The 25,573-nt window shown below is 49.1% G+C and overlaps 1 protein-coding gene across 3 annotated transcripts in view; it reads right to left on the bottom strand.

Annotated features, from left to right (window-relative positions):
- Stk24 (serine/threonine kinase 24) overlaps positions 1–25,573 on the bottom strand; it is a 70,179-nt gene that overhangs the window by 25,431 nt on the left and 19,175 nt on the right. The window contains exons 1-2 of one of the 3 annotated variants that reach the window (XM_090341941.1): positions 11,788–12,005; positions 9,496–9,726 (exon numbers count right to left, since the gene is read on the bottom strand). In XM_090341941.1, coding sequence (XP_090198067.1) covers positions 9,496–9,726; positions 11,788–11,874 — 318 coding nt within the window. In that variant the 5' untranslated portion in view covers positions 11,875–12,005. Of the gene's footprint in view, positions 1–9,495; positions 9,727–11,787; positions 12,006–25,573 lie in introns of those variants that run through there. The other 2 variants (XM_090341942.1, XM_090341943.1) reach the window with 2 other exon arrangements.

The raw sequence follows: 25,573 nt of genomic DNA, 5'->3' as shown, positions 1-25,573 counted from the left end.
CAAATTAGCAAAGGGGCCGGGAGTTTGGCCTAGTGGTAGAGTGCTTGCCTAGCATGCACGAAGACCCAGGTTCAATTTCTCAGTACCACATACATAGAAAAAAGCTGGAAGTGGTGCTGAGGCTCAAGTGGCAGAGCTCTAGCCTGAGGAAGCCCAAGGACAGTGCTCAGGTCCTGAGTTCAAGCCCAGGGCTGGCAATAAATAAATAAGTAAGTAAGTAAGTAAGTAATTGGCATGATTAGCCAGGCACATGCCTGGAATCCTAACTACTCAAGAGGCTGAGATCTGAAGATCGCAGTTCAAAGCCAGCCTAGGCAAGAGACTCTTATCTCCAATTAACCACTAGAAAACTGGAAGTGGCACTGTGGCTCAAGTGGTAGGGTGGTAGCCTTGAAGTGAAAAGCTCAAGGATAGCACCCAGGCCCAGAGTTCAAGACTCAAGATCAACACCCCCACACCACCAAAAAAAATCCTTTCAAAGAGACTACTTAGCGTATACATGGCATCACATCCAGTTGTTGTTTTTTTTTTTTTCAGAGTACAGTAGATTCACTGTGGCCCACAGAGCAAAAAAATAAATAAAAATAAGCATCATGGATATATAGGACAGACATTTGGAAATAACTTTAAAACCAATTATGTTTAAAAATAACCTGCCAAAACTCTAAGAAAATAACCCAGGAGTCCCAGATGATACAATTGACAAATCACCTCATTTCCTGATACACGTGCCACTCTCCCTTCCCAGTCTGGATACAATTAGGGTGTACCACGTGGGACCAACATTTCCAGAAACTGCCATCCCAGGTAGAATCGCTCCTGACCGCCAGGCTGCCGCTCACTCAGACCTTGTCCTTTCCTCCTTCCTCCCGCAGCCGGGTCAGCCCCATCCACCTGCCAGTTCCCCTCTATACCACCATCTATAATTTCCCCATGGCTCCAGCTGAAGTTCACAGTGGACAGTTCTCCCTGCCTGTCAGATGCCAGAGTAAGGAAGGTGCCTGCTAGTTCCCTCTGTATTAGCCTGCCACGCCACAGACACGCTGGTGGTGACGCCCCACAAAAAGATAGGATCTCACAGAACAAGCCCATCTCAACCACACAGTAACCCTGACACACACACACACACACACACACACTCACACACACACACACACACACACACACACACACACACACACACACACACACACACACACACACTCTCACACGGTGTTGTAATGAGAAACTAAAGAGGTCCCCAAACACAGGTGGCTCTGCTGTTTAGGCTACTCCACCTTTGACCTGCCTCTCTGGCTTGTCTTTCATCTGGATGAAAGGACACAAGGCGTCCTCCGCCTGTCCCCAGAGCACAGATGGGTGGACACCTGGATGTGTTGAAAAGCTAGCACAGGAAGAGCAGCTGGGGCCCGCTGCCGTGAACTCAGGTAACTACAATGGCCCCATGCTACATCACCCATGATATGCATGTGGAAACATTAAACACAGGCATGAAAAATATGTGCATTAGATGGTCAGGCAAATACCTCCATCATATACTGTTTGTTTTGATCTTTTTCTTTTTCCTTAGACAAGGTATTGCTATGTAAGCTGGTCATGAACTTGCAATCCTTCTGCCCAGGGCTCCAAAGCACTGAGACTGTGGCCCTGTCACTATACCCGCGACACTGGCTATTCTCTTCATTCTTAAAGGCTAAGTGCCAAGCAACTTCTAGAGGTTAATATGACAATGTTAGTCCAGTTCTAAGTTGCAGCTGAAGTCACTGGACAAAAACATGAAAGGATGAGCTCAGGCATTCACCTGCTCAGCTCTACCACCACCAGCACATCGGTCAACTGACGGCTACAGGATACCCACCAAGAGCCTCACCTCCCACAGCCCCGGCAACGATGGTGCTGAAAATCAAGCACCACCCTGCTGTGTGTGGGACTCATGAGGATAAGGCACGAGCCAGATCTCAGCCATGAAGGGTCACCAATGCCAAGTGGGGCATGAGGTCCTGAAAGCTGAGATAGGTCAGACAGAGCCAGCATCACGGAGCCCCCCTCCGCACGTGGACTGGCGCCTCAAACAAGTGCTGGCAGACTGAGAGCATTCTGTCAGTCCTTCCTCCTGTCTGCTCTGCATGCCCTGTCCAAAGGAGATGGTGCACCTAAGGAGGGAGCAGGAAGGGAGAGCTGACCTGAGGGTGGACAGGGCAGAGAGGGAGAGCTCACCTGAGGTCCAACAGGGCAAGGAGAGCTGACTTGAGGGTAGACAGGGCAGGGAGGGAGAGCTGACCTGAGGATGGACAGGATGGGGAAGAAGAGCTGACCTGAGGATGGACAGGGCAGAGAGCTGACTTGAGGGTGGGCAGGGCAGGGGGGGAGAGCTGACCTGAGGATGGACAGGGCAGAGAGCTGACTTGAGGGTGGGCAGGGAAGGAGAGCTGATCTGAAGATGGACAGAACAGGGAAGGAGAGCTGATCTGAGGATGGACAGAACAGGGAAGGAGAGCTGATCTGAGGGTGGACAGAACAGGGAAGGAGAGCTGATCTGAGGGTGGACAGGGCAGGGAGAGCTGACTTGAGGGTGGGCAGGGAAGGAGAGCTAATCTGAGGATGGACAGAACAGGGAAGGAGAGCTGATCTGAGGATGGACAGAACAGGGAAGGAGAGCTGATCTGAGGATGGACAGAACAGGGAAGGAGAGCTGATCTGAGGGTGGACAGAACAGGGAAGGAGAGCTGATCTGAGGATGGACAGAACAGGGAAGGAGAGCTGATCTGAGGATGGACAGAACAGGGAAGGAGAGCTGATCTGAGGGTGGACAGAACAGGGAAGGAGAGCTGATCTGAGGGTGGACAGGGCAGGGAGAGCTGACTTGAGGGTGGGTGGGGAAGGAGTGTTGACTTGTGGGCAGGGCAAGCTGACTTAAGGGTAAGCAGGGGAGGGAGAGTTGACTTGAGGGTGGGCAGGGGAGGGAGGGAGAGGTGGCCTAAGGATGGGAAGGGGAGGGAGGGGTGACCTGAGGATGGGAGGTGTCCTGGCCCAGGCAGGCATTAACATTCTGGAAAGTTTGCATACCTGTGTCCTAGAAACCATTATCATAGTTCCTGAGAGCTCCAACTCTGCTCCCTTGAAAACAGCTTCAAACAGAGGTGCTTGAGGTGTCACCTTTTAACTGAGACGGTGAAGGCACACCTTTATGGGGAATCAGTGACATTTCAGTACTTGCACTGTGTGTGACTGTGAGGTCCGGGTGGGTGATATACCTGCCACTGCAGACAGTGACCAGCCGAGTGTGGGGAGCATTCAAAATCCTCCACCAGCTATTTACAAATAGCCAACTGGCTGCTGGTGGGCCAGGAGTTGCCCTGCTGTGCTACAAAACACAGGAAGTAACTCCTCCCACCTGGAAACCATCCCCCCCTTCCCTTCCCTCCCGCACCCTATCCAGGCTCTGGGAACTACTATTCTAGTCTCCAAGATGAATTTTCAAGTTCTCACACATTCACAAAGCCATTTTTTTGGTCAGTTGTAGGACTAGAACTCAGGGCCTAGCTGCTGTCCCTAAGGTTTTTTTTTGTTCCGAGCTAGTACTGTGCCACTCAAACCACCGCTCCACTTTTGGTTTTCGGCTGGTTAATTGGAGATAAGAGTCTCACAGACTTTCCATCCTTCTCAGGCTGGCTTTACACTATGATCCTCAGATCTCAGCATGCTGAGCAGCTAAGCTTTACAGGTGAGCCACCAGAGCCTGCCTTATAAAGCACTTTTTTTTTTTTTTAGCCAGTCCTGGGCCTTGAACTCGGGGCCTGAGCACTGTCCTTGGGCTTTCTACCACTCCACTTGAGCCATAGCACCACTTCTGGCTTTTTTTCTATATACGTGATACCGAGGAATCGAACCTGCGTCCTAGTACATTCTAGGCAAGAACTCTACCACCAGGCTAAACTCCCGGCCTCTTATAAAGCATTTTTAAGATGTTCTAATGCATGGTCTAATGATCTAATGCATAGTCTAAGCGTTTTCTGAACCTGAGCGGCTGAAATTAAGGCATTAAAAGACATAACTAGGCCACAGCCTGGTCCAAGTGGAGGGAACTCCCATGTTTGTGAAGCCCAGCATGTCCATTTAAGTTGCTACCTCAGGGTGAAATAAGCACCCTTCTCACCAGTCCCTTGGGCATGGCACCATTTGGTTCATGGAGACCCAACTAAGAGGGAGCAAGAATTGAAGAGAATCCACTGCCTGGGCAGGCTCAGTGGGAAGCCCCAGGTCTGTGAAGAAAGCTCATGAGAATCTTGGAGTCACATCCACCCCAAGGCAAAGAAAAGCTTACAAACATTTTTAGAAGGAGTCGGAAAAACTCTGAGATAGAAAGGTTTCAGGATAACAGAGTGCTAATCAGAGCTCCTCAGTCTGCTCATTAAGATTCTAAGCTGCGGCGCTGCAGCTCTTGTGACTGCCCTGTGTGCTGTGTGATTCCTTTGCTTCCAGCCTGGCACTGGTGGCTTACACCTCAATCCTACAATCATTGCGGTTCCAAGCCGGTCCAGCAAGAAAAGCCCATGAGACCTTACTGCCAATAAGCTACCAAAAAAGACAGAGGTAGAACTGAGGCTCAAGTAGTAGAGCACTAGCCATAAGCAAAAGAGCTCAGAGAAAGTACCCAGGTCCTGAGTTCCAGCCCTAAGGACCAGCACACACATAAAAAACTGCCTTATTTCTTAAGTAGCAAGACATACAAATTACAGCTTACACAAGTCCCACAGTATCATTTAGAAAATTAATAATTAAAACATAGAACATTACATTCTATTTCAGCAATTGTGAAACGAGGATGGTGAATGTACTTTCTATTTCTCAGTCTAAACAGTTTGTATGCCTGCCTCCCCCCCACACACACACTAAGAGAGCTTGTCTACCATGGACTTGGTAGATTATTGAAATTTTCCCAGAGGAAGGGGAGGGGTCATAATTAAATACTTTTAAGAAATGCTGACTATTGAAACTACTTTAATCTCAAAAATTCTGAGAAGCTTTAACACAACCTTCCTATAGCAGGGCTGGGTGCAGTGACCTACAGCTGTAATCCCAGGTACTTGGAAGGTAAAAATAGGAGGATAGCAATCCAAAGGCCAGCATGGGCAAAGACATACTTAGCAAGACTCCGAAACAAGCCAGGCAGTCCCTACTGCTCCCTCACTACTCTCTCCCAGAGCAGGAATAGCTAGCTGCCCCAGCCACTGCCCTCCCCACAAGCCTATTCAGAAGACAGATTGAGCAGGCTGACTCAGTAAAACAGACGTTACAGCTATGTTTCACTGTTCTAGAAATTAAGAGAACAATGGGCACTGGATTTGAGCTCACACCTGGCTTGGGAAGGCTCAGCCCTCTCCACGAGTGGTCTCCTCTCCTCCTGGCAGAAGGGGAATGAAGCACTGGTCACTGGCCAGCACATCAGCTTTCTAGAACCTACCTGGCCATCATTCAAATCATGGCTCAAACTCTAAAATGAGGACACAAGCAGGAAAACAAACAAATAGAAAAGAAAGGGAAACCACAACAGAGGGCTCCAATACTATTTATATTACATTACTCACACCTCCTGTGTGCTTTCAGACGCCGAAGTCTCTAATTAACCAAAGTGACTACAAACAGTCGCATTTCAGAAACTGAAGGGGATTCACTGGCACAGGCCCACAGTGAGGCCCTGGGCAGGGACCTGTGTCCTCTCTTCCTCTTCATCCAGCAAGGGGCAAGTGGGAGGCCTGCAGAAAGCACGGAAACAGAGAGCCAAGGGGCTGCAGTGCTGCCTGCCCGTCATACTTGTCTGTCAAAAGTCTCAGGGCACAAATCCTTCAAGGAAAAACTTCAAAACAAGACTTGCATTTGAAGGAGGTAAAAGGTATTCAGGGACAGAAGGGCCTCACTCTCTCCACAGCTACGCACAATTTTCAAATGTGAAGATTTTCTCAAGGACACAAAATTTCTTTCAACTTTGTAACTTAACCTTGTTTTAAAAAAGCACTGAACACTTCATTGGCATATCACAATTTACAATGGTCATAACCTTTTAAATAAGCGGGGGACTAACATAACAGAATCACTAAGAAAATAGATCTGCTCGGATAGACCCCTTTCGTTGGGGATACAAAGCAACAGTCTTTAATCCTAGCTCCTCAGGAAGCTGAGCTCTGAGGATTGAGGTCCTAAGGCAGCCCAGGGAGACTAAAGAGACTCTTATCTCCAAATAACCAGCAAAGAAGAAGAAAAAATACACACACACACACACACACACACACACACACACACACACACACACACACACAGTGTGCCATAGTAGAGCTGTGGTAAGAAAGCCAAGTGTGTCACCTGCAGCTACTCAGGAGGCTGAGATATGAAGATCGTGGTTCAAAGCCAGGCTGAGCACTAAAGAACATGAAACTCTTTTCTCCAATTAACCACTAGAAAATGGGAAATGGTGCTGTGGCTCCAAGAATAGGGCAGTAGCCTTGAACTGAAGAGCTAAGGGACAGCGCCCAAGCCCTGTAACCGACAAAAAAGAAAAAAATAGAAAGAAAGAAAGAAAGAAAGAAAGAAAGAAAGAAAGAAAGAAAGAAAGAAAGAAAGAAAGAAAGAAAGAAAGAAAGAAAGGAAGGAAGGAAGGAAGGCAGGAAGGAAGGAAGGAAGGAAGGAAGGAAGGAAGGAAGGAAGGAAGGCAGGCAGGCAGGCAGGCAGGCAGGCAGGCAGGCAGGCAGGCAGGCAGGCAGGCAGGCAGGCAGGCAGGCAGGCAGGCAGGCAGGCAGCCAAGTGTGAGAGCAAAAGGGAAGGGAGGGAGGGAGGGAGGGAGGGAAAGAGGAAAGCAAGCAAGCCAGTCAGCCAAGTGTGAGAGCAAAAGCCCTTACCTCAGTACCAGCATAAGAAAAAGAAACTGGTCCCTACCCAGTGTTTGGAAAAGCTGCCCATAAGGCCCACCTAGGAGCAAGAACTCATCTTCTATTCTAGCTGGGTGCTTAAGAGTCTGCTACAGGCACCTGTGAGTATGTAACTAAAGCACCCTGGCGACCCTGGAGGAAGAGGAGGTAGATTTGGAACCAAATGCTCCAGAGAGCTGGACAATATCAGGATGTACAGGTGGGATTTCTGGCTATGGCTGGTCAGGCCTCTTGCTAGGCTACAAGCCCAGAATGTATGTGAACACACTGCCTCAGAGCTGCAGCTGATGACAATGCTCTAAACACAACCCCAAATCCCCACCGTGGCCTAGCAGTGAAAACAACTCACCCACAACACATGAGCCAACGAAACCAGCTCAGACTCTGCTCACATACTACCGCGGAAGGCACTCCAGACAGCGTTAGGCCCTGCGGTGGACAGAGTCCAAGTTCACTTTCTCCCACCATCAAGATGACCCTGGCACTGCCTGTGGGAGTCATACATGTGCCCATATGGCACCCTCCATCTCCATCTCGGGTCCCATCAGGACCCAAGCTGCACGAGCCATCACAGTGTTCTTTCCTGTGCTGGCATTCTTTGGTTCTGGTTTTCTTGATAGACCCTCAACTTGACATTTTCACTACAAATGACTTTTACTGTAAAGTAATGTGAGAGTTGAGGTATTGGCAAAGTCAGTCAATTAAGGAAGGAAATTAACAATCATTAAATGTACGCAGGTATTTTCACCTACTAATTGCATTTCATCTTTGTAACAATGAAGCATAGAATGTAAGTTTCCATATGCAAATGTGAGGCAGTAAAGTTTCATAAACAACTCACTCAAATCCACACATCAAAGTGGATTCAAGTGTGCTGACTTTTGACTCCAAAGCTTCTTGAATTTCAAAACGCTATATTTGGCCTATGACACATTGCCATCCATTGTACAGTAAAAGAAAAAAGGATTCCCACTCAGTCTTGATTTCCTTAAATACTCATCTTGGAAAATCAATGGTTCTGAAAAATTTCCAACCTTTAATTCATACCACATTATCTCACTTGCACAAAATCAAAACCTACACTCCCACTTTTCACATCAGAGCAGGTTTATTAAGCAGATCAAATCAGAAGAATCCTACTCTTCTCTTACTCATCTAGGTTTGATGCTACCTTCTTCCACAGAATTATGTCAGCAATTGTTTTAACCAAGTCTTCAAACTCCAGCTTTTTTAGCTCATGGCTGGTGCTCTACCACTAAGCCATACTTCCAAGTCTAGCCTTTTCCTGGGTTCACTGGAGATAACGGAAGCCTCTCAATTTTTTTTTCTTTTTTTTTTTTTTGCCAGTCTGGGCTTGAGCCCAGGGCCTGAGCACTGTCATTGGACTTTCTCTCTTAAGGCTAGAGCTCTACCACTTGAGCCTCAGCATCACTTTGGTTTTTTTTCTATGTATGTGGTACCAAGGAATCAAACCTGGGTTTTCAAGCATGCTAGGCAAGCACTCTACCACTAGATTAAACTCCCGGCCGCCTCTCCAATTTTTATTTCCAGGATTGGCTTCAAATTGTGATTCTCAGACCTCAAACCTCCTGAGTACCTAGGTATGAGCTGTTGGCGGCTGCTTTTGTTTTGTTTTTAAATCAGTTCATAAGATTCCCAAACTCTGTGTCTTCTGAAAGACACTCATTCCTGTGTGAGCTCAGTGAAATGAACACCCACCTACGACGCTGCACCAGGATACAAGCCTGGAGGAAACCGGGACAGAGGCCTGAACTTCCTCCACTGGACCCGATGGCCTGCGATGCTGATGTGGCAAATTGTGTCCACAGAGGGTCAGGGAACCACAAGAGCCACGACTCTTCCCCTCACAAAGGCCAAGGGCAATCTGGAGTGCTCTATTATCACAACCTTGGCTTTATGACTTTATTTAAAGAATCCTGTACTCATCTAGCACTATAGAAGTCAAAAGTAGATAAACTTGTTAATTAATCAACATCAATTCTCATCGTTTTTTAAAAACAGCATTAACTTGGGCCGGGAGTGTGGTCTAGTAGGAGAGTGCTTGCCTAGCGTGCACAAAGACCCGGGTTCAATTCCTGGGTACCACATACACAGGCAGAAGTGGTGCTGTCGCTCAAGTAACTGGTAGAGTGCTAGATGTGAGAAAGCCCAAGGACAGTGCTCAGGCCATGAGCCTCAGGACAGGAGAAAAAAAAAAGCATTAACTTAAGCTACAATTAATGACTTAAAGTATTATTAATTATCCTTAGGGAAGCATGAGTTTTCACTACCCATAGCCATGCTAAAATGAAGGGATTCATGATTATTGTTATAAGAAAGAAAGTGGTGGTGATGAAGCCCATTCTGAAATACTGTCTCATTTTAAAAAGATACCTTTCTATAGGCGACATTTAAGGCGGCAGGAGCATCCATACCAGGCTCTTTTGATGGTGAAAGTCAAAACCTCTCCCTTCCTTTGAAGACCTGCCATCCCTGGCGCCAGAGTCCCTGGCACCTGCGCTTGCCCCAGCCCAGAGCTGCCTAATGCAGGGCGGGGATATTTAAGTCTCACCTTCAGGTAGGATCCGTAATATTTGGTTACATATGGACTGTCGCACTGACTCAGCACTGTGATTTCCTGTTGAATGTCCTCAATCTCATCTTCGGCTTCTTCCAGATCAATGATTTTGATGGCAACCACTTTCTGAGTCCGATTGTCAATGCCTTTGAACACTTCACCAAAAGAACCCTTCCCAATTTTCTCTAGCTTTGTAAAAAGCTCCTCTGGGTCTGCTTTCAGGTTCTGTAAGAGAGAAATAGAAAAACATTTAAACTTGTGCCCCAACTGTTTCTTCACTTACTGTATTTGTGATCAAGCGTCTCCGCTGGGCACAGCTACGTGTTGTGTGCTGGCGGTGACCGCATTCTTCAGGTGAAGACCTGAGTTCTAGTCCTCACTCTATGTCCACGCTAGACCATGAGAAGCAGCAAGTACATAACTAGAACTATTACCCAGCTAAGGTAGAAAAAAAATGGAAAAGATTCCCACATTTTATATGAATGAAAATCTAAATATGTACTTGAATACGTTAGGACACATATATGCCTGCAGCACACACAACGTCCTGTGTTTAAACTAGCAATATGGGGAGGGTGGGGTAATAACGCTACACAATATTTCCACTTTTCTCCCCCCATCCAATCCTCAAAATTTCTTAACTTCAGATGAGTATTTGGTGAAGCCCAAGTTACCCAGCTGCCACGTAACTAGAGTGTTTTACAGTTCCGCAAACAGCTACCCAGTCTCATTCACAAACTTTACCCGGACAGTAATCAGATCCTAGGAAACAATAAGCAGCTTGTTTTCCTAAATCACATGCCATGCCCTTGAAGCATGACCACTTCCTGACGGTGCAACTGCAGCATGGAAGCCCAGTTGTCAAGCCCAGGGGTCCCTAACAGCCACCAGACCAGAGGTGCATGACAGCCAGGTTAGCTTCAGGGCCATCCGTGGTCATCCTCCAGGGACAGCTGGAAATGGCAGGACACAGTGTAAACGGGAGCAGTGCTGACACTCAGCCAATAGAGCCAGGAATGCTTCAAGCCTCAGAACCTTCATCCCCAAACACCGGCGGTTCCCCCGTGACAGCCCCAGCCCGAACTGAAACCCAGAGGGCATACACGACAGGCCAGGGCCACCTTCCCATGGACACACCCTCCTGCGGAACCCTGGCATCCAGGAGGAGGAAGGCTGGTCCTCCAAGGTCTCTTCATCCTCCAGTGAAACCAATCGTGGGGTTGGAGGCAGGGCTCTGGTAGCAGAGCACTAGTCAATGAGCAAAGTGTCTGGTACTGAGTTCAAGTCTCAGTCTCACAACAAAAAAAAGAGAAAGAAGAAACGGATCGGTAGAGCAAAGTGGTGGGGGGAGGGATGGAGAGGAACAAGGAGGAGGGATGAAGAGGAGGGAGAAGGAAATGAGGGCAGAAGGACGAGTCTGGGGGAGCCGTGATGAGGTGGCTCCCTTGCTGAACGTGCCAGGCTCCTGGGTTCAGGGTGAAGCATTCCGAGTTCCTGTGTTACAAGGGCCCTGCTCAACACCAGGAGTCCACTTCTAATCTGGGAGTCCTGCTACACCTCAACAAATGGCAACCATGGGCCCCAAGGGGCCCCAAGAGCCCCCTTCCCACAATGCGGGCAGAGCCTGAGCCACCTCGTACAACACCCAAGCTCACACACCCACTGACCATCGGAGGTCTACACCTGAACATGGCATACACGGGAGAAATGTGCTACACAAGACAGACTGGGATGCAGCTCTGTGCACATGGGACAGGGGCCACATAACATCATATATTTATTCAGCATGCATCTCCACGTACACACGCTCACCTCTACCTGAAGGGACACACTGCAACAGAGTGACCCAAAGACGTGCCTGCACTGGTTTTTCTAGGCAATTACTGTTTCCAGTCGTGAGACCATGTCTTCAAGGTCTTCCAGACCCTGAACGTGAATCCCAGGCTCTGCATTCACTCTGACGGCCGTCTAGGGACAGCAGCCAGAGCGCAGGAGAGCTTCTTGAGCTGAAAGTCCCTGGGCAGGGCTCAGCTTTACATTCAAGCCTAACAAGTAGTCAGGAGTACCCCTACTTCTGTCAGCTTGTCCCCAAAGACACTGAAGCTCCCAGGTGGGTACCTTGCTCCCCCTCAGCCTGCACGCTGCCTCTCCCCTCTCCACAGCTCCATTCCCTTCTCAGCTCCCACACACCCACCCAGCATCCAGGAGTGAAGGGTAGGGGAAGGTTGGGGAAGTGTGTAATGGAAGAGAGAGGAGGCCAGCAGCTTCCCCATTCAGCGTCCATACCTTCCTTACCTCCTTCCCCCCAGGAGGAAGAGGGGTGCTCCTCCTTTTCTTTAAGGCCAGTCCTAAAAGTGGAGCTTTGGAATCCATCCTCCTCTCCTCCAGGACACAGCACAGCCTCTCCGTTCACTTCCCTCCACGGGCACTTGGCCCCAGGCAGCATGCCCAGACTCCTCCCTTTTCAGACAGACAAAGGCACCGGGCTTGACCCCACTGCCCTCCTCGACATGCTCCCTCTCCCCCCCCCCCCCCCCCCGCCAAGGTCCGACAGTGGGCTCTACCTGCCAGTCCTCTTCTGCACCACAGTCTGGCTCCATCCAGCTGACTCTGGCACGGGTGATGAAGTGTCCTGCCTCTGAGCCTTATCAGCTACGCCCTCCCCCTTCTTCTTGTAACTTTCCGGTACTTTGGCACCCACAGCCTTGTACTCAGCTCTTTCCAGCCCCAATTCCAGAAGAATCTCACTCACTGGCTCTACCGTGGCCATCCCCAACCAAGGACATCCAGCCCCCCACCCCAATTCCATCTCAGGTCTCTTCTAAAGCAGCTGGAGTCCTGGCATGTACATGAGGTCGACTTAGGCCACCTAGCCTTTGTGTGCCACCATCTCCCTGCAACTCCCAGGACTATCCGGCACCCACACAACCATAACAAGATGCCACTGGGCTTTGGTTGTGTGTTATTCAACAAGAGACATAGCTAATGCCCAGCTAGAAGCCAGGGGCTGTCTTCCCAGCTCAGCGCGGATCCACCCATTGAAGCCTCTTTTCCTTGTCTTCTCTGATCACTATTGTGCTCAAAGCTCCAGGACTGAAGAGGAGTCACAGACTGATGCAGTCTGATGCTGGCCTGGGGAAAGCACAAGTCTAGCGTGTACTGATTGGTCTGGGGCTGTGGGGAAGAGGAAGCCCCTCAAGCACTGAAGCTGGCGGGGGGAGGAGCAGAAGTGCAGAGAGTAATGAAGAACCCAGCCCTCGATCAGAAGGCATGCTGGTAAGCTGTTACCATCACGGCTCCACAAGTAACTGAGGCCCTATATCCACACACCCTACCCCTCCATCTCTGCTGCTCCCAGCGGCACACAGCCTGCCCCCCACCGCAGAGCCGGGGCTGTCCATGTGATTTCCAAGGATCCTGTCAGGTTTTCAAGGTTAAGCCTTAAGGAACCCTGCATCTTTCACCGGCTCCCTCTTGGAACACCTCCATCCACACACACCAGGCCTGTTGAGAGCCATTTAGAAGGCCCCATGGAGAGAGAGGCGCAGCCATCTGCTGTCCCTGTCCCTGCGGAGACCGGGCCCCAGCCAGCCTCCAGATGACCACAGCCACACGAATGAGCCCCGGAGAGACCAGGCCTCCCAAAGGACGCTGAGACTGTTCTGGATAATCTGTGACTGGGTAAGTAACAGGCAAGAGATCGCAGTACAGTACGCACCAGTGTCGATGGGGGTGGGTGTCCTGTACTCTGGAGAGGGGGTCTGGCTTTAATGAATGCCCTCACTTCCTTCTGCCAGGTCTAAGGTGGCTTAGGAAACAGGTATTTTTACGTTTTCCACATTCCTTCATCCGTGCCCTTTGCCAGGGCCTACCACCTGTCCCCAGGGGCCAACATGGGCCCCACTTCTGCTCAAACGTACACCGGAAAGCTGTGCTTGGCAAGCTGAGCGGCACAGGACACTGCAAGAGGACAAAGCTGTCCGTGCAGGCAGCCCTGGGCTTTGGAAGCCTCAAGAAAGCTCATCACCACATATTGTCACCATGCCTAAAGCAACGCAATGCCAAAGACAATGCATTTCAAAAGGGAACCTCAAGACCATAGTGCCAGAAACTACTTCTCTGAGGAAAGCAGATCACCTTGAGATGTTCATGCTGAACTGAGCACAGGATCTCAGACTAGAAAGACTTGCAGCATCCAGATACCTGGCTGGGAGTGGCAGGGACAAGGGCTGGAGGAGGCCCACCTGGCACTCAGGTACGAGGACCCTGCACAGAACAGTGTCTGGCTGGCTCCCGAAGGTACCTGCTGTGTTTAAATGTCCTTTCCAAACCTCAGCTTGCCTCCGCCCTTATCAGGTGATTAAGTGGTGAGGTGGGGGGGGGGGGGGGCGGGGCGGTCTGCTCTCGTGAATGAGTGGAGCTGCTATCAGTAGCTATGGGCCACCAAGTTAAGAATGAGTTTATAAAACACTGCTTTTTCCTGCTTCTCCCATGTACAGACTTGCTCTTCCACAATGCTGTGGTGTAGCTCAAAAGCCCTGACAGGTACCAGCCTTGTGCTCTTGGATTTCCCAGTCCCTAGAATGGAAATTGCTTTATCATTTATTCTATCTGTGGTATTCTATTACAGCAACAGAAAATAGACTAAGACATACCAATACTGATCTCTCTATAATCACAACCATCGTTTTTATCCGTTTAAGAATCAGTCCAACTTCCCACTTGGGGAATTTAGGGCTAATTGAAAAATATATGTATTTTGGTGGGGACTGCCAGTCCTGGGGTTTGAACTCAGGGCCTGGGTACTGCCCATAAGCTTTACAGCTCCAGGCTAGTGTTCTACCACATGAGACACAGTTATTTGGAGATTAACTGGAGATAAGAGTCTCATGGACTTTCTTTCCCGCCCAGGCTGGCTTCAATCTATCATCCTCAGATCTCAGCTTCCTGAGCATCTAAGGTTGCAGGTATAAGCAGGTTTAAGCCCAACTATGACTTCATATTTTTATCTTTTCCCTCATCCCCTTTCAGGACAAACCAGGTCATGTGCCTCTAAATTTCAATCAGCTAAATCTTGACCTTCCTAAATTTTCAAACCATGTTTTACTTATTTTTAATACTTATTTTATTTATATGAGTTGGGCTACTCAGGAGGTAGATATCAACCAGTATCAAGGTTCATAACCAACCTCAGCAAAAAGTTTCCAAAACCCTATCTCAATTAATAAAAGCTGGGCTTATCAATCCAGCGATGAAGGAGGCACAAACAAAAGCACCCATGCCACATTCACTGGTTCTACTTACCTGTAATCTAACCAGGAGGTTGAGATCTGAGGATCGCAGTTCAAAGACTGCTCAGGATAGGAAGTCTATGGGACTCGTGTCTTCAATTAATCACCAAAGAAAGAAAAAGCCCAGGGACAGCACCTAGGCCTTGAGTTCAAGCCCTAAAACCAACCCAGAACCACCACCCTCACCCCCTGCCACACACGAAGAGCATCTGATCCATCGGGGCCTATCCTATCCCAAAATAACTAAAGCAAAAAGAAGTGCAAATGTGTCTTATGCAGCAGAACACCTGCTTAGCAAGTACAAGGATGCAAGTTCAACCACCATCATTAAAGACGAAGTTTAGAAAAGCTAAGGCATTTGTCATAACCATATTAAGTGAGAAATAGGAGATATATTCTCCCTATCAAAGGCCCAGGGCCACGGAAGGTCAACCCAAAGGTAGAGAGTAGCTACTGTGCTATTAAACTCCTAGCTCCAAAAAAAAAAAAAAGACTGGGCTCTGAGAAAAAAAAACTCTTCCCAAGCCTTCCCACAAGATGCTTAGGAGAGCTAAATTTTGCTCTAGGTTCCTGCAATACCAACAATACCAGTGAAAGTGCCAAGGTGAATCTGGAGTCATAGACTTTAATACTCTTCGGTAGTGTGATTTTTTCAATGCAGTGGCCATGACACAATGCTCTCCTGTGGCACGGGTAGTGAGTGGTACAATAGTCTCCAGTGGTGCTGGTGGCAGGCGTTGCAATGCTTCCATGGCACTGGGGCTACAGAGCTGGGAACACTATCTGCCACCCATCCTGTGATCACGAGAAGACACACTCCACACCAGACCCTGTTGCTTGGCTAGGATATCTGGTAGACTGGGTGGATTTTCCAGATGGGATATTTCCAGCTGTTGATGGGTTTGATGGGGTCTAATCCTAATGTAGGGAGTATGGGCACGTGTGCCCTGGAAGTCAACTAAGGAAACCCTTGAAAGGATTTCTCTCTACACACCAATCTTGAGTTCTTCCAAGGAAGCCAGAGGTGAGCTCTCTTATCTTTTGGGTTCTCCCTCTAATACAGAGGCAAAACCAGTGCTCTCAGGCCAGGCAGGGGGGAGGACTCAGCCACTTCAGATGGGCCATTAGGATGCAGACACCACCCAGCAGAAAATCCAATGGCGAAGGACTGGATGCCCCACCCTCAAGATGCAGAAGAGAAATTTCATTCTTTTGGTTTCTGGGGCTCAGGCTTCTATAGCACTTGTACTTCATATCCCTTGAGAGAGCTCATTAAAATACTTCTCTGATGACTTAAGTATTTAGTATTTTTAAACCTCAATAGCTATTACCATTTTCTTTTGACCATTTCTGGCAAGGAAAAATGTATGCGTCATTACTCACTGTCTTTCAGAATTACACAACTTCAAATATAGGCCCCTTCCATGTGTACTGGCACAGTCAAACCCTGTAAAACTACTCTCCTTAGAGGTAAGCCCTTGGTTTCCCCAAGAAAGCAAAAAGAAACTACCTAGGTTAATACTCTGAAACATCTAGATCAGGGAAAGTGAGCTGGTGGCAGGCACAGCCTCTGCCCCTTATGAGCCCTAAGGACCACAGAACTTGGCCTTCTTCAACAGTTCAGACCACAGAATCACCACAGACCCAGCCTACCAAAAACCTACCTGCAGATCTGGTTTAGTGCTCCACCAACAAACACTTGTGCCAGCTATCCCCTGTTCTACTTTATCCTCCCATCTGTGCCAGTCCCTCTCAATCCACGTTCCCTATTTATGTGTCTCGCTGCTCATGGAATCATTAGCTACCATCCCCAAAACTAGAAACCTATGTCTCCAGTCCTTTTTCACACCTGCACCCAAATCATGTCTGTCATTCATTCATTCTTCCTCAGTATCTCTCCAACACCGCCTAACACCACCACCACATCCACAGTCTCCTCCAAACCAGCTTCTACCGCCTGTTCAACCCCTGGCTATGCCCTGGCTGAGTCCTCCTTCAATGCTGGCATCAACTGTCCTGGCTAGGTGCTGGTAGCTCATGTCTGTGGCTCTAGCTACTCAGTAAATCTGAAGGATCCTGGTTAAAAGCCAGCCCAGGTAGAAAAGCTCAAGAGGCTCCCATCTCCAAAGTCATAACCAGCAAAAAGCTGGGCTGGAGGCATAAATCAAGTGGTAAAGTACCAGCTAAGGAAGCCAAGTAAAACTGGGCATGGTGGCTCACATCTGTAATCCTAGCTACTCAGGAGGCTGAGATGTGAGGATCGCAGTTCAAAGCTAGCCCAGGCACTAAATTCCGAGGGACCCTTATCTCCAATTAACCACCAGAAAACCAGAAGTGGTGCTGTGGCTCAAGGGGTAGAGTAGTAGCCTTGAGCTGAAGAGCTCAGGAACAACATCCAGAGTTCAAGCCCCATGTCTGACGAAAGAAAGAAAGAGAGAGAGAGAGAGAGAGAGAGAGAGAGAGAGAGAGAGAGAGAGAGAGAGAGAAGAGAGAGGCCAGCCAAGTAAGCACAAAGCCCTGAGCTCACCCCAGTACTGGTGGAGGTGAGGAGATACCTGTGCTGGACTGTCTTGGGAGTGACAATGACAGAGGACAAATAATATATCATGATGTCGATGTATATATGCATAAAGAAACCCACTGAACAATATGAGGGCTGGGGGACCACAAAAGAGAACGTCGGTTAAGCTTAGTGTGACTAAATTAATATATATGCACCTATGAATTACCATGGTGAAACTCCTATGTACAATTAATACATACTTGGGGGGGGGAGAATCACATCAAGTAAAACAGGCTATGTCGGGAGCAAGTACTAGTAAGGGGAGAGTGGGGCAGGGGTGAGTGAGAGGGAGCAGGACTGAAGCTCTCCACTATTAACATACACCAGTTATACAGGGAGATTTCTCTGTGACATTGCCACACATGCATAAAATGTGCCCATCAATCTCACCCCTCTATCACTCTCCTTTATCCCCTACCCATCAAAGCACACAGTCGTTTCTGAGTGTTCTCAGAAGAGGCATTTTCTCCTTTGGACCTCAAGGTTGTGTGTCTATGGATGGCCTAGTCTGTCAATAAAACACAGCCACAAACCTCTGAGCCTGAACGTGTGGCTCCCTCTCCCCTCAAACTCCATCACAGCAAGTAACAGAGCAACCCCATAAATGTAACCCAATGCCTGGCTTGACTCCTGCTGTACATAACTGTACAACCTTGAACACTTTGCGATTTCTCACTGAAATAAAATGGATTCCCTAGGAAAGAAACCTGCCTTGGGTGAGAGTAAATAGTGATGCCTGCTGCTAATGTGCGGAAGAGGCGATGTGGCTTGTGACTGCCGTGTCTACAGAGGTGGCCTGAGCTTCCGAAAAGCCCCAGAGATCACTGTTGTACCTGCACTCAACCCTGGAGACTTAGAAGTCACTGAATCATGGAGGACACAATGAGAACAGCACGTAAAGCAGAAAGCAACACTGTCCCAAAGAGTGTCTAGGCATGACTGGACTTTTGCATAGAAACTATGCCCGTAAGCAGGAAATCTTCAAGCTAATTAATGGGCAAGCAAATAAAGGATGCTTGAAAACCCTTCTCCTCACGTAGACATTACACACATGAGGAACCAACCTCGTAGGGTCAATGTATTGTTCCTGCCGCTCAGTGTCTGGTGCCCTCTCTCCACATCTGCTCTGCCACCTGAGGTGATGGCAGCTCAGAGCTCTGACAAGGCTGAAGGCCGGGGCCACAGCAGGCTGGAGACACTGGGCCTCACCCGGAGTTTCCCTCCTCCTCCAGAGTGATCAAGAGCAAGCACCTTGGCTCAGCTCGTCTGCCAACAGCCTCCCTGCGCCAAAGGTCCCGGGCACTCTGCTGGGCACCCATCCACAATCCCCGAGAGCCATGCGAAAGAGGATTCTGCCACATTGATCAGCTGAGGCTCAGGGCCCTGGTGGTCCACAGCCACCAAGCTTGGGGCAAGCTCCAGCCACCACCCACCCCAGACCCTCCCAGGACGGACCAGAGCACTGTGTTCAGTGGGAGGCCCTGTGAAGGCTCAGAGACACTCCACAGGCCTAGAGATGAAATCAGGGCAGCTGTGTTGGGCCAGCACCGAAAATTATGCAGTCTTCCAAACAAATTATGTAGTGCACTGCGAAACGCATTCTGCCATCTCTTTTCTTAAGACTGAGACAAACACGAGCCGTGGAAAGTATTCTGACCAAACGAGCCCCTGGTAAGTAAGTACCACTGGCAGAGCTCCCTGCTCACGAAAGCAACATGCCGGGCAGACCTTACAACCCGATGAGGACGGGACATGATCGCCACGACGCAGCCGAGGGAACCTGGGCGCGGAACCCGAATGAGCCTGGGTGTGCGCAGCGCTGTCCCTGGACGGAGCTCAGCAGCAGCACGCTCCGCAGGCACCTGATCCGGGGTGACGCGTTGGGTGTCACACTACAACGCCACCCAGCCAGCAGAGCAACACCTGAGCCCCTCCAAGGCCTTACAGGTGAGCACGCCTGCCGTGCATATTTTATAAAAGCCAGCAGGGACCCGGGCTCTAGGGAACTACAAATAGTCTAGAAAACCAGACCGAGTGGGTTTGGTACATGAATAAATGCACTTCCTTGGCCTGAAAATCCTCCAGCTTCAGCGACCGTTTACAAGGGTGATTTGTGGCAAACAGGAGCAATGTCACAGGGTCACTGTTCTTCAGAACAATCTGCAAGCATCGTGCCCCCCCACCCCTGCCACTGTGGCCAGGCGCCCAGTGCCATCAAGGGAGGATGAAGAACCCCCCCACCACACACACACACACACACACACACACACACACACGGGCTACAAACTGATGAGGCAGCATCCTTCCAGAAGGGGCCACAGGGCACACACACTCTGTGGGGCTCCAGAGGTCTCCTACTCTCCAGTTCAAAGCTGGCAAAGGGCAATTCAGGGCAGCAACAGTGTGCCAAGCCCAGCCTTCAAGGGCTGACAAAGGCCTTGGGCCAGGGCCTGCTGCAGGTGGTCCCACTGGGCCAGGCCTGAGACTGTTCAATGCGTTTCTTGGGTATCACCCAGCTGCCCTGGAAATGCAGCCATCTGCCATACTACTGCCACATGTCTCCATCTGTCCTCCAGCTATGGGATGGGGAAGAACCACAGACATGCTCCTGCGCCATCCTGGACGCTGCACCCGGTGCCCGAGCTCATCCACATGCCCCACTGCCTACACGAGCATGTTGCCCACAGGCCAGCCTCACAAGGGACTGTGAGCATGGTGACATCAGCTCTTCAGCCTGAGAACCAGAGTTCTTTCTGCCCTGCATCACCATATCCCCACAGAGCCACCTCTCAGAGGGCTGGCTGTGGCAAGGACATGCATTTTTAGCCTGTGCAGTGATGCCACCTCACGTGGACAGCAGCCACATGAGGTTCTGGCCTGATTCCACTCATCTGAACAGACCCTCCCTCTGGGCCACCGCTATTGGCACTGTTCTGTTCCCTATACGGACCTCCTTTAAAACAGTGCAGGGCCCCACGGGAAACCCTCCATACCACCGCTGAAAGTCTCAGTGAGCACGGTGACCCAGAGACTGGAAATGCTGGGGCCACAGCTGCCAGCCTTAGTGGAGGTGGCAGGCAGCCCCTGTCCACAGGATGGGGGCTGAGGAGGCAGAGCGGCCTCGCGCACCTCTACTCAGGCCCAGCTCTGTCATCTCATGGGACGGCTGCCAGGTGACACAGACCTCCCTCATCAGGCATTACGATGAGGGCTGCAGAGCTCTTCCTGGGGACCCTGGGACTCACTGGGGACTCAGCATCGACTCTAAGCTTAGTTATCGTACTGTATTAAAATTACACCTAGAGAGCCAGCACAGGCGGTTCATGCCTGTGATCCTAGCTACTCAGAAAGCTGGGTGGGATCTGAAGATCTCAGTTCAAAACCAGACCAGACAGAAAAGTCCATGAGAACCTCTTACATCCAATTAACCACAGAAAAAAACCTGAAGTAGTACTGTGACTCAAGGTGGTACAGCACTGTCTCGAACAGAAGAATTCAAGGATAGTACCTAAGCCCTGAATTAAAGCCCTATGACCAAAACAAAATAAAAACAAAAACAAAAACAGGCCAGGAGTGTGGCCCAGTGGTAGAGCGCTTGTCTAGCATGCACAAAGTCCTGCGTTCAATTCCATGGTACCACATACACAGAAAAAGCTAGAAGTGGTACTGTGTCTCAAGTGGTAGATTGCTAGGCTTGAGAAAGCTCAAGAAGAGTACCCAGGCCCTGAGTTCAAGCCACAAGATTGGCAAAAAGAAAAATCAAATCAAATAAAAACCCTAACCAAGTTCGTAAAATGCTGTGGAAGTGGTTGCTTCCCTTCCAAGTTTAACAAGACAAAATACTGTCTTCCTTAGGTTTTGATATTAGCTGTACTGCAGCAATCTTCCAGGTTATAAGTAGAAAATGAAGACCATAATACAAGGGGCTTTAAGGAAAATGGCATTCTAATGTTACCATTTTTTAAAATGTGTCACTTTCTACTTAGAAGCAACCAATTTAATACTATACCAGATACTGTCCCTGAAGAAGTGAATCTTATACTCTTCACTCTTCAGGAAATAAGGACATCACACATAAAAGCTAGAAGCATGGATGTGGCAGGAAGTATTTAGGCAGGCTGTGCCAGCAGCTTGCACCGGCTTCTAGCCCATACCTCATGGCCACATGGCGAGAAAGAGTGCCAGCCTCCCTCCGCTAAGCCACAGGTATAGCTGTGCTGATACCTGGGGTTAAACGGGACCTGGTAAATTGCAGTACCAGCAGTGCATGGTTTCCGTGACATGTTACTACACGTAGTAATCACATTCTTGTATGTGATCTTGTCCCTCCCCTCCATTACCCTTTCACGCCCCTACTTTCCCCTCTTTTACTTTCCTAGTCTTTTCTCCTTCTTGCACCCCCAGATTCTACATGAGAGAAAAGCAGAGGAATACATTTTTACTCAACTACTTCATTACTGCTCCTACATACTCCCTGAGAAAATAAACCCTGCATTTCAGAGAAGAGACTGATACGCTCTTCTGGTACGGGGCTCCCTCCGAGAAGGAGTCCTTTCGGAACATTCCCAGACGACAGACACCAAGGCAGCTTCTCCACGGCTTCCCTCGCTCCTCTAGAGGTGCTCTGGCCCTGACCACCCCTGCACGACAGGCTGCACTGTCCTCTGGACATGGCAGTCCGCTCTCACCACTTAGTATTTTCCTGGCACCTTCCACCAGTCCCAGAGCTCACAGAACATCGGCCACTTTAAAGTATTTTAAGTATGGATTTAAATAGCAACTTTTGGAAGGTATGCAAATAAATACTGCTGAGTAGGTACTGTTCCCGCCAGCTCTCCTGTGTGTTGGGTACAGGACAAAAAGACTGACAAAACAATGCACTGGTTCTCTGCACAACTAGAGCAAAGCAAAATGCCTACCAGTGGTTTGCCTGCGACTTCCTCCCAGCCTTGTATTACACGAAGGCAGCTGAAACAGAGCCTCATGGACCATATGAGTCTCTGACCTATTGCTACAACAAAACAAGCATAGGCTGGCATATTTGAACACAGTGTTTGAGGTTCAACTGGGATCAGCTGGACCCAGGACAAGGGCCCCTTGGCTGTGACACATGGCCAATGTGGGAAAATGTGCAGAAGGAGAACTTAGATGGCAGGACATCAGGGAGTCGAGGGAGGAGAAATGACAGGGTCCCACTAATACTTCCCTTTATACAGGCTCCACCTCTTCTCAATACCCAGCCTAGAGATCAAGTCTCTTGGCACTTGAACCCCTGGGGGTACCTGCAAACCATATCTCAATGACAGCAGAGATGTGGGGTTCAAGTCCACTGATAACAATAGCCACTCACACCTGTACAGTAGCTGGTGCTTTTCAGAAAATCTCACATAAATAGCGTAGCTTGTCATACGCAAGAAAGCTGCTTACACCCTGGTTCATCTATTTCCAATAAGGAAGAAACACATTAAGAACCACATGGTAAGCTGGGCACGGAGGCTCACGCCTCTTATCCTAGCTACTCAGGAGGCTGAGATCTGGGGATCACAGTTCAAAGCCAGCCCAGGCACAAAAGTCCATAAGACTCCTATCTCCAATTAACCACCAGAAAACCAGAAGTGGCGCTGTGGCTCAAGGCAGTAGCCTTGAGCTGAAGAGCTCAGGGACAACGCCCAGGGCCAGAGTTCAAGTCCAACAACAACAAGAACAGCAACAACAACCACATGGTGAAAGAACCAGAGTTCCAGGCTCCCCACCTCCACACACCTTCCTGCAGGTCCCACGGCAGAGAGAGGGGAAACACTGGATGACAGTAAAGTCTACTTTCCAGTTTTTTTTTTTTTTTACCACATTATTTACCTACACATTCAAGTATTAGCACCACGTATGGCTAGCCACAGCAAGTCAATATAAAATTCAGACTCCACCTCAGCATGGGTGGCTCAGGCCTGTAATCCTACTTACTCAGGAGGCTGAGATCTGAGGATCATGGTTTTAAAGTCAGCCCGGGCAGAAAAGTCCGAGAGCCTCCTATCTCCAGTCAACCACCACAAAGCCAGAAGTGGAGCTGTGGCTCAAGTGGTAGAGGACTGGCCTTGAACACAAAAGCTCAGGGACAATGCCCAGGCCCAGAATTCAAGCACCACAATTAGCACAGGAAATAAAAAGACGGGGCCAGTGACCTAGTGGTAGGGTGCTTGCCTAGCATGCACGAAGTGCTGGGTTCGATTCCTCAGTACCACATACACAGAAAAAGCCAGAAGTGGCACTCTGGTTCATGGGGTAGAGTACTAGCCTTGAGAATGCTCAAGGACAGTGCCCAGGCCCTGAGTTCAAGACCCATGAATGGCAAAAAAGAGAGAGAGAAATGACCACCCCCCAAAGAAAGAACTGAGAGTAAGTACTTGAAGGGCAAACCAAATGAATAATGCACAGCCAATTTGCTCCCCCTGGCTGGGAACATGAAGCATAGCTCTAACTGCAGTTCTCACAATCCCTCTGGTTATTCAACTCTGATTTGGGTCAGTTTTAGAAACATCAACCCTCCTGAAGGACAAAGCTTTAAAAAAGGCTTCTGAACACAAGAACAGCAGTGACCAGTCCTTGAAGGGTGGTGTTCTGCCCTGCACAAAAGTGGCCTCGGTGTCTCTAAACACGGGCGTCTGCTGACATGACAAGCAGTGGACAGATCAGGCAAGCACCCTAAGAAGCGATCCTGACCTGCAGCACAAAGGCTTCCCACAGCCAGGAGGAGTGTGGGGGAGATGCTGCCAGTCTGCTGTTCCCATGCAGCCCAAGCAGGACTCTGAATCACACACACACACACACACACACACACACACACACACCACTTAGCCATATGGAAAAGCATCCTCCTTAGGGTGACATCTGAAACCATGTACTAAAATCATCCACACGGGTGTGTACACAGGCAGGCAAGGATGGCTAGCCAGCTGTCCTTTCTACCACCCCTTCTGTGAACATTCAACTGTCACTCACAAGGGAGAAGCCTGCTTTGACGGCTACTACAGGTATGAACCCTTCCGAACTGCCTGGAATGAAGGCTGACAGCAGGATCCCACAAGGAACTGGTTTACCACCACACCAACAACCACCCTATCATCCTTGTCTTCTTTGTGTATCCTTCAGAAAGAGAACAGGCATGTGCAGATCTGAGCATCAGTGGGAACACTGAGGGAGTGTTTTCAGAGTGTGAGGCAGACTCAATTGCCCATGTAGAAAGTGATTGAATAATCTGTGGAACTGGTGACCTACCGGGGGGACTGTCACACACAAACCAATGCACAAAATACACTGGGGAAGACAGACTGGCCACGTGGGGCTGCAGCCCATGCTGTGCCTGATATAGAGAACATGAGCCTTCCAGAGGTTCCAAGACACTCTCACATTGGTGACAGTGGCACAGAAGTGCCCAAGCCATCCTCTTTTACATTAATTTAGAAAAAAAATTCCCAAAGAGGAAGTCACCTAAGTTCACATACAGCCCTTACCAACAGAAAAGACACTTGACTTTTTGCTACTGCATTGAAGCCAAAACACTGCACAAAAGTGTTAGACATGGATTGGGATGTGGGGATAGTCACAGGACTAAGGACACCAACTTGAAAGGAACTCGACAACGCAAAGTTTGCTTCTGCGAAAGGACGGACCATTAGGAAAACTGGCAGGCAAACACAGAGCAGGTAGGCTGCTTCCTTTTTATCTCTAACCTAGCAGGCCCTGCCCCTCTGCTCACACTGGCTGAGCTTAGGTTCACAAGCTGCAAAAGGATGAGGCTTAATTAACATCGGCAGGATATAACTCAAAATTCAAGCAGCTTGAGACAGAAAGTCGTAATACAGCAGGGAAAGGATGTAACTGAAGTTTAATCAACAAGGACCAAATCACCTGGACAAAGCAGGACTTTTCAGAAAAACAATTCTCACAAGATTGATAGGAGAAAGTAACCCACTTCAATAGAAAAAAAATTTGGATTTTCAAAAAGGATAGCTTTTCTTTTCACAGAGGACTCATGCAAGTTGTATAAAACCAGTAAGGCGCTTAACACTGGCTTTCCTCCTCTGACCTGCCGTCTGTGGCCAGTTAAGGCATGCCCCCGTATCAGCTACGATTTCTGAAACCATGAGCAATCCAAACCCTTAGTATTTGTATCAATCACAATGAAGCCTTAACCCTGCTATTCATTCCAACTGCTAAAGAA

The sequence above is a fragment of the Megascapheus bottae genome, chromosome 11, assembly GCF_031878675.1.
Source record: "Megascapheus bottae isolate mThoBot1 chromosome 11, mThoBot2.hap1, whole genome shotgun sequence".
Classification (NCBI taxonomy): domain Eukaryota; kingdom Metazoa; phylum Chordata; class Mammalia; order Rodentia; family Geomyidae; genus Megascapheus; species Megascapheus bottae.
This window is presented reverse-complemented; position numbering and strand designations above follow the sequence as displayed.